Consider the following 17690-nt stretch of genomic DNA (forward strand, 5'->3'; position numbering starts at 1 on the left):
CCTCCCACACCCTCCCCCCTCCCTCGCTCGCTTCGCTCCCTCGCAGACTAACCGCCCCCCCCCCCCCCAGATGAAATCCTGGCTACGCCGTTGGGTCTCTTTGCTGATCAGCTGCTATCGAGAAGTCCATCAATAGGCCTGATGGGCCCCACTCACAAGCTCTGCTTCTTGGGGACTCATAATATTTGCTTCATGTTCATTCTTTACTGTGACCATGTCTGGTTTTCAATACATTTATTGAATTGAAGTGAATAACAATTTTGCGTGTGCTAGTAGTAATGGACCCACTTATCTCAGTCAACACCATTATCTTGTCAGTTAAAGTGCAAACCAAAGATAGCGAGTTCTGTGGATAGCGCCTTTGGTGCAATCTCCAGTGCCCCATCGTAGCTGGCGCAACAGCAGGTCAGTCTTACATCAGCTGTACCAAAATGGCAGCGCCCATTGTTCACACGAGCAATGAAAATGCGAAGAAGAATCCGGCTCCGAAGAAGCCATGTAGAGCATGCACTGATTTTCGGAGCTTTGCTAAACAAAAAGGAGTTGTGCTTCCACCTGGATTTCCTGTTCCTAATGTGAGTTACCGTTTAATTTTTCTTATATTAGTGTAATTCTGTGTCATTCACGATCACTGGCATCGTAGCTGAACACATGCATAAGAAACAAGTCGCAGGCAGGGCAGGGCAGGCAGGCCTAGCCGGCCAGGCCGGGTGCAGTGCGTATCGGAGAAAAAGCGGCGGCGGCGGCGGCGGCCGCGACAGCGACCGAGTAGTTGGTCAGTTTCTTGAGGCCGAGGTTGCAGTGCAATTCACTGAATTGCGCCATGCTCACGAAGAATCGCACTGTTTTCATTCAAGCTTTTGCCATTTCCTTCGTAAATCACTGCGTAAAAACCACAAGTGAAGTACCGGTACCAGTAGTTTGATTTACTGTGTGTGTGCATGCCAACTCCCACACTTGGTCGTCCGATTACAAGGGGTTTCCATATACAAATTACAATTAAGATTAGAAGCTTTGGTCTGTTAGTGCCGTATGAAATGTGTATCATTTGCAATAATTATAAAATGGGCTTGAATAGAATCTCTGCAATCTGATAGGTCAATTGACATGCATTGATTTGTACTGATCCACACTGAGCCATGGTGTCCGATAAAATCTGAATGCATGGCTCAAGGTTTGTACAGTGTTAGAGGATAGGTGTACCGGACACACGATGGGGAAACTGGTTGTATTTCATTAATTTATGGCCCATTTTATAGCACAAATAATGCACACAACACAGGCCTATTTCGTGGATAGTAAGAATTGGATGCTCTCGTTTAACTTTGGAACAGTCTAAAAGTTCCCAAGTTAAATTCGCGCATCCAATTCTAACGGATCCACACTGTCCTGTGCATTATTTGTATGCTATACACAGCCCAGTCACTATAGCTCCGCACGGCGTCTGGCCTGGTCGGGCTACATTTGCAATAGTCTGGTCGTATAAAATGACCTTTAAAATATGTATTAAAGAGATTACGGATGTTCACACAAATCCTCAAGAATTGCTTATACTTTTAGAAATAGCTGTATATACTACATATATGATATCCTTTCAACTAATTTCTCATGATTCAAAGAACAGGGGAATTCCTCGCACCATGCACAATGAAATTCATTCCCTTGAAACACTGACAAAGAAAATGGAGAGCTCGCTGTGAGTCGGATAGATATAGAATTACTGGCACCATATGAAATTGTACATCTTCATAAAGACTGGCGAAGAATTTTGTGAAGCTTGTAACAGATGGGAATCCTATCAAGTAGACAGTTGTCATTTGCGGTAAGAGATATGATAATTGATACATGTAGGGCCTGCAGTGCACTCCCGTTATAATGAACACAGTATAACAAAATTTCAGGTTCTTACAACGGAGTAAAAATTCAGGCAGCAACATAATTGGCTCTATTTTTTTTTTAATTGTTTATTTGTTTGGTTATAACAAAATTTTGATATAAAAAAAAAACAGAAAAAAAAAACTGCTGGTCCAGAGGACTTCATTATAACGGGAGCCCACTGTATAATGTTTGGACAATTAATCTACTCCCAACAAAAGAAGTAACTAGCTCCCTTGATCAAAACAGCATAAGTTTTAAAGGAAAGGGTTTTGAGCAGAATAATTTGGCAGAAGTATTTCTCCACTTATTGACTAACTTCTGTGTGGAAACAAATGAGAATTATCTGCTGAGTTAAGGTCGACTGTATTTGGATGTCTTTTTGCACTGTCCAGTTTAGCTACTAGTAGTCCTTTTTCACTAGTTTGACCCCGTCATGCAATATTAAGAGCACATTTGAGCATTTCTTGCTCCATCTATATGCTTACTCAACCATGACACATCAACTCCCTCTTTTGTTCATACCTGAAGTGTTAATGTTAGTAGCAGTTTCTGATAAATGCACATATTTTGCAGCAGGGGTGGGGGGTAACCATAAACCATTTCCCCTTAAATTGTGCTCTCCCAACAGTTTAAAAACAAGAAAAAGACAAAATATGAGTTAAGTGTGTGGATAGTTGTGAGAAGGTCAAATGATGGATGATAAAGCACCAAGAGCATTTAAACATTCTATCGGAAACAGACTGTTAAACAGGTTCTCCCATTCTTGATTTTTGAAATGATAAATTATATTATACATGTGCATGCTCACTCATGCATGATTTAACTGATCATTCTCAGTTTTAAACAGATGTTAGTGTTGAAATACCTGCTGAATTATTTTATTCAAAACATTTTCCTTAAAAAGTTATAGCCATACTGTTTTGATAAAAAGGGGGGGGGGGTACATTTTTGTTGAGTGTGGTTTACTGATATTATCCAATACACCTGCTATCCAATTAATGCACTCTCTCACAACACACAAACAATGACAGGGGTCTGGTGCCCAAGCAGCTCCAGCCGAGTCTACCAAGCCGGACCCAGAGTGCCCCCTAGACCGGGAGGAGCTGGGCCGGAACACCTGGTCCTTCCTGCACACAATGGCAGCCTACTACCCAGACCAACCCTCCCAGTCACAGCAATCTGAGATGACGCAGTTCATCAACCTCTTCGCCAAGTTCTACCCGTGCGAGGACTGTGCGGAGGACCTCAGAGATAAGTAGGTTGATGACATCATCTTTGATAGGGATATTAGACAGAGTCTTAGTGACATGGTGGTACAGTGCACTCCCGTTATAACAAACCCGGTTATAACAAAGTAAAATTTCAGGCCGCAACATTATCCACATATTTTTATTGTTTATTTGTTTGGTTATAACGAAATTTTGATAGTAACGAAAGAAAACTGCTGGTCCCAAGGACTTTGTTATAACGGGAGTCCACTGTAGTATGAAGGTTTGGTCACTAAATATGGGAGGGGCGCATGAAGTTTATATTTCTGGTGCCACTTCCAAGTTTCATCGGCTAATAAGCAAAAATGAAGAAAAAAAAAGAGCCTTCAGCGCAACTTCCTGTTGCCAGTTACGAGTTTCATCAGCTAACACTTCATCAACTCTACTGACTAATCTACTGACTGATTCATTTGCTGCATACATTTTACAGTCCTCGTGACCATTTAAATGGGTTTGCTCACTATTTCAAGAAATCTTTTTTTTTTTTCTGGCAAAAAGCCCTCTAAATTTGTCAAGATAAAGGATAGATTACAGACTGCAATCATCGTAATGATCTGGAGGAAAATGAGTACTTGATTTACTAAGTAACTAAACTAGCAATATGTATCTAACGAGCTAACTAACTTGTGCCCCATAATTTTTTGACCAGGTTAAAGTCAAACCGACCAGACACCAGCAGCAGACATCGTTTGTCCCAATGGTTCTGCAATCTCCACAATGACGTCAGTCGGAGGTTAGGGAAGCCAGAGTTTGACTGCTCCAGGGTGGACGAGAGATGGCTGGATGGCTGGAAGGATGGGTCATGTGATTGGTGACGAAGGGCCCGAGGGTGGAGGGGGTGATGAACTTTGAACCAACTCTTTTTTATACAGTGCACTCCCGTTATAATGAAAGGTTATAACGAAATTCCGGTTACAACGAAATAAAAATTCAGGCTGCACTGTTACCCACACTATGTATTTTTATTGTTTGTTTGGTTATAACGAAATTTTGATACAAATTGTATAACAAAATAACACTGCCGGTCCCGAGGACTTCGTTATAACGGGAGGCTACTGTAATAGAAAGGATGTAAATCATGTGTTTTGCAATATGATGGTTCTCCTGGGCATTGGGAGATAGTGTTACAGGTACATGTACTCCAATTATCAGCTCATGCATGTATTTATTTGCTTCATAACTTCTTGCAACTAACTTATGGATGTTCTCATCTGCTTTCCATGTACCATCAATCATAATGACCAACAGGAATACCACTCATTGTTCTGCATGCACATTCTTGGTGTTTGATTGAAATGTATGAAAAAGGATTACTGGTAGCTAAACGGGACAGTGCAAAAAGACATCCAAATACAGTCAACCTTTTTTAAGTGGAATCCAAATAGACGGGAGAAAATGGGTCAGCTTATATAAACCTTGACTTACATAGTACATGTAGAATTAACATGTTTATATCCATCAGGAGTATAATTTTTCTTTGACTAAGTCAAAATTTGGACTTGTGCGAGGTCAACTTATGGGAGGTTGATTGTATGTTTTCCTGCCTTAAAGTCTGAATATGGCGTAATCATGTGAGCTCTTCAAAAATGTACTTCATATAGAACCTTCAAATGAGTGAAGTTTCTTCACAGGTTACGTGCAGCAACCCCAGTTTTCCAAAGTTTTGCATGAAGAGTTGAACTGTGGTTCACATTTGAACTCATTAGCACCATACCATATAACTAATGAATTATAAATGAGTCACTTTATCAGACAAGGTGAATGAGATTTGAATACTGCAATTCACTTTATTAATTTCACAACTTCCATGACATTATCAAATTTTAACTACTAAAGTACCTTAGGTATTTTGAAGTGTGTTATATTTAGGGTACACATTACAGCTAAACTTCAGCAAAGGTTTAGTTGGCGCATGTATGCAGTGAGAAATATAAGAGAAATACTACTGCGACAGTAATGTACAATGTGTCAAAACCTTCTAGTTTGGGATCATGTTAAATTGTTTTATATTTTTTATATTTCTACACTTAACATTTATCATAATGTATTTTCATATTTAAACTTTGCAAACTCTTTTCCTTTACAACCAGATGACTTAATGCAACGTTTAGGTATTTAATAGTTCTTTTTGTCCATACACTTTTGGTGTATAGTGTTCCATTTATTCTCCAGTCATCCTCATCATTTGAAGAAAAAAATTGACTCACAGTATTTACATGACACTTAATGCAATATTATACACCACATTAAATTTATGGTTACACTGCATTGTCACTCTTGTGAAGGAGATGCTCCATATTGTTCTTATCTCCACCAAGGGAGGAGGTTATGTTTTCGTTACTGTTGGTTTGTTAATTTGTTAGTTAGTTTGTCTGTGTGCAAAATAACTCAAAAAGTAGTTAACAGATTTGGATGAAACTTGCAGAAAAGGTTTTGAATGATACATTGTACAAGTAACAGATGATTAAACTTTGGTAGTGATCCAACAATTTTAGGGGAATTTATGAAGGATTTTTGATATTTTGGCAGGTAGGGCCAATGAACTTGGGAGTTCAGGCTGTTCAGGCTGCACGTATTTGAGGTTTGCATGCACGCACTAAAGTGCGTACTCTAGTTTCTGCTAGGGCAAGGCGCGCCATGCAGCTGAGGGTTTATGACGTAACAAAGGTTTCTATATTGGGAAATTGGGCGACTTTCAGCACACACTGCTATAAGTACGTATGGGTGGAAATCACTGATATTTCTATGGAAGAACAAGATCAGTGGTGTAAATGAGCTGCATGCTTGGCGGAGGTCTGCGCTCTCAGAGTGCTTCTCTAGTTACAAATGTTTTTATCATCATAATTTTTTTTTCCTGACTGTATTCATACTGGCAATGCAGATGAAGGAGGATGAAACTTAGTATCTAAGCAATTCATCTGTACACACATTTGTTATTCTTTCCATGGTGCCCAGTGATAAGACGAGATCTTTTTGAAAATAAAGTTGTACATGTATATGTTGATTCACAATCACTGATTTTGGGCAGTGTAGTACAATCTGTATTATGCAATATATTTTATAGAAATTGAATTGTAAATAAAATGACAGATTATAGAGAACTTGATATTGACATCGTGTTTACTCAGATTGTTGCAGCATTCAGGTATGATGTGATGCTTGAGATTGACAGGTGGGTGCTTTATGTGTTGTCCTACTTCATCATGGGTCATTGACAATTTATATTACTCTCTCAACCCTTGGTACATTACATAGTGCATGATATATAGTATTAGCTTTCATTTAAAGTATTGTGGTACGATCAATGACACAAAATCTTGTTGCATAAAGTACTAAAAATTACTTTCACCCATTTTTTATACAGCACCAAAATAAGTACACATACATGAAAAAATATGACACTCATATAACACTCATATGACACTGTTCTTTCTCAACTTCATGATTATTAATTCCATGAAAAGAACTGCTACTACAATGTCTTTGAGTACTGAATGATGACTACTTTGGCACTGCTAGTTTAAAATACAACATGATGATGTTTCTTCAAGGTGCAATAAATTTCAAGCATTTACATCATTTTTCTTCTGTCACTCTGCTATCACGTGGATACATTGCAGCACAGGCTCAGTTTACAATGTATATGTATTAGCATGAATCTCACAAAATGATTTGGAAGGTTTAAACTTGCGACACTTGACCATGAGTTTGACATGATTAAGATTCAGTGGATGCCTGCTATTGTACGAGCTGAAATTTTTGCGTACAGATGTTTTCGCGAATTGCTACATGGAGGACATTTTCGCATGTTCTTAATTTCATGGTTCTAACTGAACGTAGTTAATCACGTGTTGTTATTTTCGCGGTTCAAAGGTGATTCGCGAAATTCACGAAAATAAAACCACCGCGAAAATTTCAGCTCGTACAGTATTCCACTGCTATGAATAAGGACGGCTTATGTATACATCGGTGTTTGTCGCATAAAGAAAAAAAGGAAAATGTCCATTTCTTTCATCAGCTGCAAAACGAGCACCATATAAAATTTTAAAATGCAACTTTATCCATTTGAAATTTATTAATTTACACAAACAATTAGTTGGATGCAAAATGTGGGCAGCTTTGCCTCCCAAAAATGTCTGCGTGATGCTCTTCAATAAGTTCTGATCAATGGCTGATCACTCTCCCTAGCTCTCTTCTGGTAGATGAGTTTTTCCTATGCCATTACAGTCCGGCTAGTTCCCTCCTCTCTGCCACTTCTGACTTCTGATCTGTAAACAGTGCCCTCAGTCGGGCATCATGTTGAGGTTAAAGAGGTGGCGCATTGTTGGTCGTCCATGGGGACAGTTCTGCAGAGATGAACCATAAGAGTGGGAAAGAGAATTTGATTTGTTTAGTTTTATCCTGCAGGGAGCAGCAGGGAATCTGCATAATCTTGCCACTACAGGTCAGACTGATAAAGGCGTATGGGACATTCACCTGACATTGTTAGATGTCTATACGACACATGCAATTTACTAATACATTGAGACAAATCATCGGTGTATAAACAAGACTGAGAGAGGCTTGTAATCACAAAAGAATTTTATTCAATGAAAGACCTGGAAGGTTATGATATCATGTCCATTCTGTGATTGCAAAAACTAGAAATATCACTGAAGGTGATTAATACCCCCGCCCCGTGACGACAGTCTTACCCAAGGAATGATCTTTCCTTGATCTTCTGCCATTTAAATGCCGTTACCATGGCAACGCAGCTTCCGACACGTCCGAAAAATATGTCTTGCACATCTTCCCACCAAGACTATTGTGTGTGCCACATTTCATAAGCTTTTGTCAAAAACTGAGGAAGTACAAGTAGTTCAATCCACAAGATCTTTCCTTGATCTTCCGCCATTAATATGCCGTTACCATGGCAACGCAGCTTCCGACACGTCCAAAAAATATGTCTTGCACATCTTCCCACCAAGACCAATGTGTGTGCCACATTTCATGAGCTTCAGTCGAATACAGAGGAAGTAGTTCAATCCGCAAGATCTTTCCTTGATCTTCTGCCATTTATATGCCGTTACCATGGCAACGCAGCTTCCGACACGTCCGAAAAATATGTCTTCCACATCTTCCCACCAAGATCAAGGTGTGTGCCACATTTCATAAGCTTTGGTCAAAAAACTGAGGAAGTAGTTAAATCCGCAAGATCTTTCCTTGATCTTCTGCCATTAATATGCCGTTACCATGGCAACGTACTTTCGGGTACTGTCAAAAAATGCGTCTTGCACATCTACAACCAAAGGCATGCATCTGTACCAAGTTTCATGGAAATTGGGCAAAAACTGAGGAAGTAGTTTGCAACACAAAATTTTCCATCATTTTGGCTCATAATATGTGAGCTGTTACCATGGCAACATACTTTTTGTCACTGTCAAGAAATGTGTCATGCTGACCTATATCCTAAGACAAACATTCAATATGAATTCCATGAGAATTGGAAGAACACTGATGAAGCAGTTTTGCAATGAAGCATTTTGCCCTATATTTTACCAATAACATGCCGTTACCATGGCAACGCACTTTTTGCCACTGCGGAAATATGTGTCTTGCACATTAACATATTCAGATGAACATCTGTACCTAATTTCATAAAAATTGATCAAAAACTGTGGGAGGAGTTTGCGACGCAAGATTTGTACCCATTTTTGCCCATAATATGCCGTTACCATGGCAACATACTTTTGGGTACTGTCAAAAAATACGTCTTGCACATCTACAACCCAAGGCACACATCTGTGCCAAGTTTTATGGGAATCGGTTGAAAACTGAGGAAGTAGTTCGTGCCGCAAGATTTGCAACGGACCGACCGCCCGACCGACCGCCTGACCGACTGACCGCCCGACCGACCGCTCGACCGTCCGCTGATTCCTATATACCCCCTTCAAACTTCGTTTGGCGGGGGTATAAATATAATATCAAATGGTATGGATAAGTAGGTGACAAATGTCTCGATGCCACACCAGATAGGCACTGGAGAAATACACGAATTGGTTTGTATGGTTCAGCTGCTCACTGAGAACATTCTCTCATACAACATTATGAAGGCAGACTTTGAAAGCAATGTTGTAATTTACAGAAGTCCATAATGTAGTACTCGGCTTGTGTGTGTGTGTGTGTATCATTCAAATTAATAAGTTTCTTATTACAAAACATTGGAATATTTCATATGCACTTTCAAACCAGCATTGCATACAACCATGGAAAATTATATTTCTTTTTAACACAATTTTTATTTTTTTTATTTTTTTATTTTTTTTATTTTTTTTATTTATTAATTTTTTTTAGCCAAGACACATTATAGACATTGGTAACAAATCTCTTTTGTGACATACAATGGCCCTGAAATACTGAAACCAAAGCTTACAATTTAGTACTATGTATCGATAACATGAGTTGCAACACAAATCATGCATTTGGGACAAGCATGTTGGTGACACTCACCCAAGGTTGCTCCAACTCCCCCATATGACAAACCAGCTGCAAAGAGTACAAAAAGATGAAGGGGGGGGGGGGGGGGGGATTACTCATGAAATAACTCATGATCATGACAACATCATCAGACTCATCAATCTACCAGGAGAAACAAACTGCTTATGGTAACTACAAAAATGAGACTCCCTGATAAATTACTGTAAACAAAATATATTCCGCAGAGTTTTTTTTTCACAAATTTTGCAAGTTGGGTGCTTTTGTGACATTTACACACACATTTCTCTGTTCATTACTATACTCCATGACAGCAAATTTAACCACTTGCAAATTGTCGAGAAGTCCCAATTAGCGAAACATTATTAGACTCACTCAATATTTATGGCATATACAGTAGATATCCTTGCATGTCCTGACATGAGAATATAAAGAGCTCCCCAGATTTGAGGGATACAATGAACTTTTGTTTATTGTGCATGTAACACAGACATTTCCCAGTGGCCATAAGGAATCTCTCTGATGTCTGAATGTAGGTAGTCCTACAAATAAGTCTTATATCAAGGAAAGTTGACACTGAATCCTAAAATATTGTATTTCTCAATTGTATGTGTATTCCATCAACCTTTTTTTTTCAAAAATAAAGAACAAAATTGTGAGAATACAAAGTGTCATCTCATTTGTGCTCAATTCCCTTTACAAGTCCAGTCCTTTTTGATTATGCCATACAAAATATTGTCTGTTGTAGCTCCATGGTCTTACTGGTATTATGATGATCTTCTTCGATCCCATAAACAGTTGAAATATACATTCTAATTCAAACCTCCTTATACTCTCCTATCTGGACAGAGTCAAGAAAAAAAAGCAAGCAAAAAGTTCTATAGATTATAAAGCTCTCTTGACCCTGCAAAGGTCTAAAGTGTCACATTTATCCAAGTTTTTTATAACGTGAAGGAAGAGCATGTGATTCTTCCAACATACAAAACCAGTCCGTCGACGGCTAATCATTAATACGCTTGGTACCCAGCCAAACCTGTGCAATCCATAGCGTTGTGAAAGCAGTTTCTTGACCAAGGGACAAAGCATGTGGGTGGAGCTAGATTTCGTATTTTGGAAACCTTTGATCGTCCACTTCCTAAACACTCAAAACCTAGACTTTAACCCGTTGAGGACAAGTCCCGAGAATACTCGGGCATGTGTCTATGGGAAATGCGTGTTACAGCAAAATCAGTCCGTCCTCAACTGGTTAACAAGAGGAATACAATCAAATAAAACTCAGTCTACGAATAATCACCCCAAGTGATATAAAAGGTTACATCTAGGAGGGCTTGAATCCACGACCCACTTATCAGCACAGTGACAAAACCGCTAGACCTTGTCACAAGGCAACACGTTACCTTCTTCATCTCCGCCTGGTTGAGAGCCGTGCCGATCATGATGGACTTGCGACATGCCCTGGAGGCAAACATCTGCCTCACCCTGGTTGGTCTGCAGGACACGCCCTGTCCAGACGGGGGGTTAAAAAAGAAAACATAACATGAAGTGACTACCACAGAGGAATTGATATCTATTGCTGTTTTTGTGCTATGGTTACAGTCTGTGCTATGGTTACAGTCTGTGCCATGTCTATAGACGTATTCGGCTTTAAAACGTAACTTATGTCAGCCATAACTGGTGGGCATCCAAAATAATCTCCCCCCCCCAAAAAAAAAAACAACAACAACAACAACAACAACAAAACCAAAAAACAAACAGAAGATGATTTAATGGCTTATGCTATGAGTTGCATGCATGCCATTGCTATGTGAGTGCATAAAGTAACTATAACAGTTAGGTATTCTGAAGCCCCCCAGTTACAGCTGAAATAGACATCAACATATAAACTGGCACCCAAAGCAAACAGGTTTACAAAGTTGTTCTTACAGGACACTGCAGCTACGTGTAGATCACCACAAATCGTAAAGAAATATGGATTATACTACCATGAGAATGTTGTCATCTCTATACTTTCTCCAGACTTCAGGAAATATCACTTCATGAAAAAAGAATATCATTCTATCTCTCCAGTACAAGGAAGAAATGAGGGGGTTTAGGTGGGGGGGGGGGGGGGGGGTAAAAGAGCGGATATAACAGGAGAGACAAAAGATGACTCACAGGAGCATCACTGAGCATGAAGATGAGCTCATCGATGTCATCTTTACCAAACGTCCAGTTTCTGCTGGTCGGCTGGGAGACCAGTTTGATCCTCTGGGTGGGGGTCCCTGATAAAGAGGAAACATTGGAAATATTTTACAGCAAGAATCTGGCACGTTTTGTCTTGCTGTCACTCTGAGGTATGGTACAGACCTGTGCAGGAAACTTCCTCTTTTGTGCGAGTAATTTTTGTTTACACTGTGCCTGGTAAGATGAATTTCATGTGTTTTTAATACTGTAAACGTCAATATTTTCGCGCGATTAATTTTTCGCGCTGAGCGGCTCGAAAACATATTCGCGGGTTCTTAAATTCGCGCTCCGCAGTGGGTTAATACACAGTCGCTGTTTTCATCCAGCGATGCCAGCGTATGAAAAGCGACGTAGCGAGCGGCGCGAGTGTGAGTACAAGCGCTCAACTACGTAGTACACTGTACATGTATTTTACTCGATACATGTAGTACTAGTACTGTAGTCGGGGAGATGTAGCACACCAATCGGCCGTGGGCTCGGTGCGTGCAGTGCGTGCGATGATACTGCTATATGCGTAAACATGTCTGTACTACGTAGCAGTATCATCAACGAAGCGCACGCAATTCAGGCCGTTCAAAATGTGCATAGAAAATTGCGAAGATATATTCGCGCGTTTTTTAATTCGCGCTAGCCGAACGTAGCGCGAAATCCGCAAAAATTAATGTACCGCGAAAATGTCCACGTTTACAGTACCACAGAATCTAGATATAAAATATTAGAACATGTAACAAGCAAAAACATTCATATGCTTTAATTTTTGCATTATTTTCATGTCACAAGAAATGTGCACAAATTTCTGCTTTTACAGTATATAGATAATGCATGGTCATGAGTGCAATGGCACATGATGAGCACTTGACCAAGAGGAAAGCAAGAATCTTTGTAGGTATTGTATAAAATGGTTGAAGTTGCTAAGATATGAGTCAAAAGCTTACAAGAGCTACAGGAAAAACAAAAAAACAAAACCCTAAATAAGTTGAACTACATAACCCATGTGAAAAGCAAATCAAGCACATATCAATCTCACCATCTTCATCGATGATGAAATCGAATCCATTCTTCTTGAAAATGTCTAGGTTGTCCATTAGGATGGATTCATTCACAGCAGTCAGCTCCAGCTGTAAGGGTCTAAGGAATGATGGCAATAAGAGAACAATGAAGGAAGGGAGCTGCACACCTTTAGAGATCTCACTGCACCCCCACACACATAGACATACCAGGTACACATAATTGCACCATGCACTGAACGACGGAACCGAGTACAATGCTGCAAAGACAAGACTCCTGGTGCTGGTATGTATGTATACAGTATAATGCACCACAGTAAGAAGTGAATGAAAAACTTCCCGCAATCTGGCGAGTTGAGCCTTTGTAACAAAATCCTTTAAGATATACCCATTTAGTGAAATCACATGGTATCAATCACTCCTGAGAGGTATGGGATACTTGGGAATCAGATTCTTTAAATTCTATAAGACAATTGAGCACATCAAAACTTGTTTTGGAGAATGACTATTGTGGAAATAATTTTCTCACCATCTCTAAGAACAAATGCTGCTCTACTATCAAACTTGAATGTAATATCATTTATGATATCGTCCAGAATTGAGTTCAACTGAATATGTTATATTCAACTTCTCTTACATGTCATGAACAAACATATTTGATGGAAAAAACAAAACAGCATCAACAGTTCTATCTGTCTGTATACTCACTGGATGAGTTTCTGTCCCTGCAGAACAGTGTGTTTCTGCAATGTCTCAAAGTTGAACTTCTCATCAGTGGCATGCTAGTTGTTGGGAGTTGGAGAGGGGACAAATAGAAAAAAAACAAAAACAAAACAAAACATGAAATAATCACTCGACTGAATTATTTCACTCAAAGCCTTTCCTTTTATTGACATATTGATTAAATCACCTGGTCTTGACAGTTATTACTGTTCTTTCATCCTGAAACGCATATTACAAAATTCCACATTACAAGCTTATTCTGCATAATAAACTTCCTTTTCTGGTACTTTCAAAGACTATTAACTTAACAAATGGTCATATATGATGGGTTCAAGCTACTTTTAATACGAAACTAGGCTTCAATCAGTTGTCACTGTGAGAATGTTGCAAGGATGGCATGCTACCTTGTATACCAGGAAAAAAGCAATTGGCAACGGCATCTAATTTCAGCAAAGCTGGCTGGTAATCAGACAAAAAGAGAGGAAATGGTTCATAACAAACCAAACTGTGCCTAACCTGATTCTGCATTCCATGCTACATTGGCAGACTACATTCCAGAGAACAAAATCAAATAAACATCTTTGACATTTTTCACAAAGTCTGTTGCCCCTATTAATTCACATCTACATATTTGTTGAGTCAATTTATACTTCAGTATCAAATTCAGTTAGGAGAGAAAAGAATGGTTCAGTGGATTGAAAAAGATATAAATGGATGGATGAGAATTGGATTGATAAATGGAATGACAATGAATGAATGAATGAATGAATGATTGACTGAATGGGTGAGCGAATGAATAAATGAATGTGTGAGTGAATGAATATATAAATAAATGATTGCATGAACGAATGAGTGAATGAACAGCAATAATCTTCACCTGATCAATGATGAAGAGATCTTGTCCCAGTTTGGCGATGATGAAACCAAGATTGAACTGACCCAGAATCTCCATCTTGGCAAACATGTCTTTGCTATAGACAGACATATTGACAAAGACATGAAACAAACAAAATATCTACTAAGGAAAAAATATCATTAGCATGTGAAAAGCAGGACTTAAAGGGAAGATAAACCCCAAGAGCAATGTGGATTGAGTGAAAGCAGCAGCATTTAATAGTAGAACACATCAGTGAAAGTTTGAACAAAATCGGACAATCGATGCAAAAGTTATGAATTTTTAAAGTTTTGGTGTTGGAACCGCTGGATGTGGAGACTACTAGAGGTTATGACGTATGAGTGGACAACAATACCAAGAAAATATAAAGAAAATACTACAAAAATAAATTTTTCATGAAAATTACAAATTCCATCAACTTGATATTTACATACATAGGGTAGCAATTATTCCCCCTGCTTTCTGAAAGCGGTTGGTCCATTGCTCTTTCATAATTCTAGAAAAGTGAATTTTTGTTGAATTTCCTTTATATTTTCTTTGTATCGTTGTCCACTCATACGTCATATCCTCTAGTAGTCTCCTCATCCAGCGGTTCCAACACCAAAACTTTAAAAATTCATAACTTTTGCATCGATTGTCCAATTTTCCTCAAACTTTCACTGATGTGTTCTACTAATGTTGCTGCTTTCACTCAATCCACATTGTTCTTTTGGTTTACCTTCCCTTTAAAAAGTCAAAAATCTTGTGTGATTAAAATGAAATGTACTTTGTTGGCACTCAAATGAAACTAACTTGTGATTAGGTTTGGTTAAAGTGAGGAGGCAAAAGAGTTACAGAGCACTTGTGACATTTAATACAGATTGAACATGCTAGTTGTTTTGTTAATCATGTGCAGTAATTCAAATAATAAATTTACTAACATCATTTGGTGGCCTGCAGTGAGGTTTCATGCAACAAGTTATAGCTTAATTATCACCACTTCGATCTTGTGAAACTAAGCATGGAAACACAAACACAAGTGGGAGAATGGGAGTCTGTCCTAAATTTCATAAAGTGATTCATGTAATTTTGTGTTAAAAATTGCATGGATATAGTAGGTGGTAGCAGAGAATGTAACCCTAGCATATTGCAATGGGAATTCATAAATCTTTGCGATATGATACAGTGATACCGCTTCTGACAGGGATGCAGAAGCAGCAAAATTATCATTATCACATTGCCCTTTGTAAGATGATATAAAAGGAAGACGAAACAGTTCAAATTCTTGTCTTTCAACAATTACTTTTCCCTGACAAGTGATACTGTAATACTTAACTGCACTTGATGCATAAAATAGCAAGTTGGCTGGTATTTGGTGTGTTTTAAAAACCACACAGCCATCAGCAAAATAATTGCTATATTCCCCGCCCCCCAAATTAAAAAAAACAAGAGACCCGCGGGTCTAGCGCTCACCTGAGTATCGCAAGTTCACCTTTCACGCAGTCACTAATCTAAATTATTCACAGCTCTACCAAAATTTGACCAGGCATTCTCAAGTAGAAGATGAAACTGTACAATAAGGGCCCAAATTTTTTAAGATTCCTTAATTTGGGGGGGGGGGGATTGGGGCCCCCTGGGGCCCTCTGGGTGGGGCATGGTGCCCATTTTTATAAATTGAGATCCTGACCCCCTAGGGATGCTACCTGCCAAGTTTGATGAAAATACATCATGAGGTTTTCAGGAAGAAGATGAAAATGTACAATTCAGGTCCCCATTTGGACCTTCCCAACCAACCCCCACCGCCCCCCCCCCCCCCTGCCCCCAAGAGGGGCACCCCTTGATCTCCTATGAACAAACTTGAAAATACAGTCATTAATGTACTCACTCATAGTATTATCTTACCTCTATAACTTCTGATTCTAGAGAAGATTTTTAAAGATTCCTTCATTTTTGGGGTTTGGGGCCCCCCTGGGGGCCCCCTGGGTGGGGAATGGTGCCCATTTTAAGAAATTGAAATCCTAACTCCCTAGGGATGCTACCTGCCAAGTTTGGTGAAAATGGGTCATGGGGTTCTCAAGAAGAATATAAAAATTTACAATTTAGGCCCCATTAGGACCCCTCCTCACCCCCCTCCCCTGGGTCCCAAGGGGGGCACCCCTGATTCTGCCATGAACAAACTTGAAACTACAGTCATCAATGTACAAACTCATAGTATTAACTTAGCTCTATCACTTCTGGTTCTGGAGAAGAAGATTTTTACAGATTCCTTAAGTTTGGGGCGTTTGGGCCCCCTGGGGGCCCCCTGGGTGGGGCATGGTGCCCATTTTAACAAATTGAGTTCCTAACCCCCTAGGGATGCTACCTGCCAAGTTTGGTGAAAATGGGTAATGGGGTTCTCAAGAAGAAGATGAAAATGTACAATTTAGGCCCCATTAGAACCCCTCCCCACCCCCCTCCCCTGGGTCCCAAGGGGGGCACCCCTAATTTTGCCATGAACAAACTTGAAACTACAGTCATCAATGTACTAACTCATAGTATTAACTTAGCTCTATCACTTCTGGTTCTAGAGAAGAAGATTTTTACAGATTCCTTAATTTTGGGGGGTTTGGGCCCCCCTGGGGGCCCCCTGGGTGGGGCATGGTGCCCATTTTAACAAATTGAGTTCCTAACCCCCTAGGGATGCTACCTGCCAAGTTTGATGAAAATCGGTCTTGGGGTTTTCAAGAAGAAGATGAAAATGTAAAAAGTTTACGCACGACGCACGACGGACGACGGACGACGCACGACGCACGACGCACGACGCACGACGGACGCCGGACGAAGGGCGATCGCAATAGCTCACTTGAGCCTTTGGCTCAGGTGAGCTAAAAAGCTATCTCACCTGATCTCTCGTGTCAATTCTTCCTCTGCAGACGCATTGTCCGACGGAGCGATCTTGGCCCGAAAGGCTCGGCCAAACTTAGCCTGGCTCGTTTCTCCAGATTCTTGGAGAGAGGAGACATGTATTCAGTCTTACACAAGAAACCACACATTCCATCACAGTGAATATGATCTACTGCTACAAGATAAGCCACATAGTATACCATATGTCCCAAAAAAAATTACAATGGTACCCTCCGCAACGATAACTTTAAAACTAGTGAACCAATCCAAATACAATTTCAGGGTATGAAACTATAACTCATTGCCCACATCTTACAGAAAACCCCATTCGATTTGCTTCAGTGGTCAAAGAGAAATGAG

The 17690-nt window shown here is 39.7% G+C and overlaps 2 protein-coding genes across 2 annotated transcripts in view; one reads left to right on the forward strand and one right to left on the reverse strand.

The window, feature by feature from the left end:
* The first annotated feature begins 431 nt into the window (after positions 1 to 431).
* On the forward strand, positions 432 to 3961 carry LOC139738626 (FAD-linked sulfhydryl oxidase ALR-like). The gene is made up of 3 exons (XM_071649243.1): positions 432 to 575; positions 2910 to 3133; positions 3796 to 3961. The coding sequence occupies exons 1-3, from the start codon at positions 432 to 434 to the stop codon at positions 3959 to 3961; spliced, it is 534 nt and encodes a 177-aa protein (XP_071505344.1).
* Positions 3962 to 7216: 3255 nt separating this feature from the next.
* LOC139738602 (mismatch repair endonuclease PMS2-like) overlaps positions 7217 to 17690 on the reverse strand; it is a 52989-nt gene continuing 42515 nt past the window's right edge. The window contains exons 16-23 of the mRNA XM_071649217.1: positions 17329 to 17431; positions 14451 to 14544; positions 13559 to 13632; positions 12871 to 12971; positions 11775 to 11881; positions 11018 to 11122; positions 9636 to 9671; positions 7217 to 7492 (exon numbers count right to left, since the gene is read on the reverse strand). Coding sequence (XP_071505318.1) covers positions 7430 to 7492; positions 9636 to 9671; positions 11018 to 11122; positions 11775 to 11881; positions 12871 to 12971; positions 13559 to 13632; positions 14451 to 14544; positions 17329 to 17431 — 683 coding nt within the window. The 3' untranslated portion in view covers positions 7217 to 7429. The remainder of the gene's footprint in view (positions 7493 to 9635; positions 9672 to 11017; positions 11123 to 11774; positions 11882 to 12870; positions 12972 to 13558; positions 13633 to 14450; positions 14545 to 17328; positions 17432 to 17690) is intronic.

The sequence above is a fragment of the Diadema antillarum genome, unplaced genomic scaffold (genome assembly GCF_040938485.1).
Source record: "Diadema antillarum isolate AM-2024a unplaced genomic scaffold, OU_Dant_1.0 seq00000759_RagTag, whole genome shotgun sequence".
Classification (NCBI taxonomy): domain Eukaryota; kingdom Metazoa; phylum Echinodermata; class Echinoidea; order Diadematoida; family Diadematidae; genus Diadema; species Diadema antillarum.

Bases quoted from the DNA above. Each gene is read 5' to 3' on its own strand.
- LOC139738626 (XM_071649243.1), top strand. From the start codon at position 432: ATGGCAGCGCCCATTGTTCACACGAGCAATGAAAATGCGAAGAAGAAT. The intron at 576-2,909 runs GTGAGTTACCGT...AAACAATGACAG, and splicing joins CTGGATTTCCTGTTCCTAAT to GGGTCTGGTGCCCAAGCAGC. The intron at 3,134-3,795 runs GTAGGTTGATGA...TTTTTTGACCAG, and splicing joins GCGGAGGACCTCAGAGATAA to GTTAAAGTCAAACCGACCAG.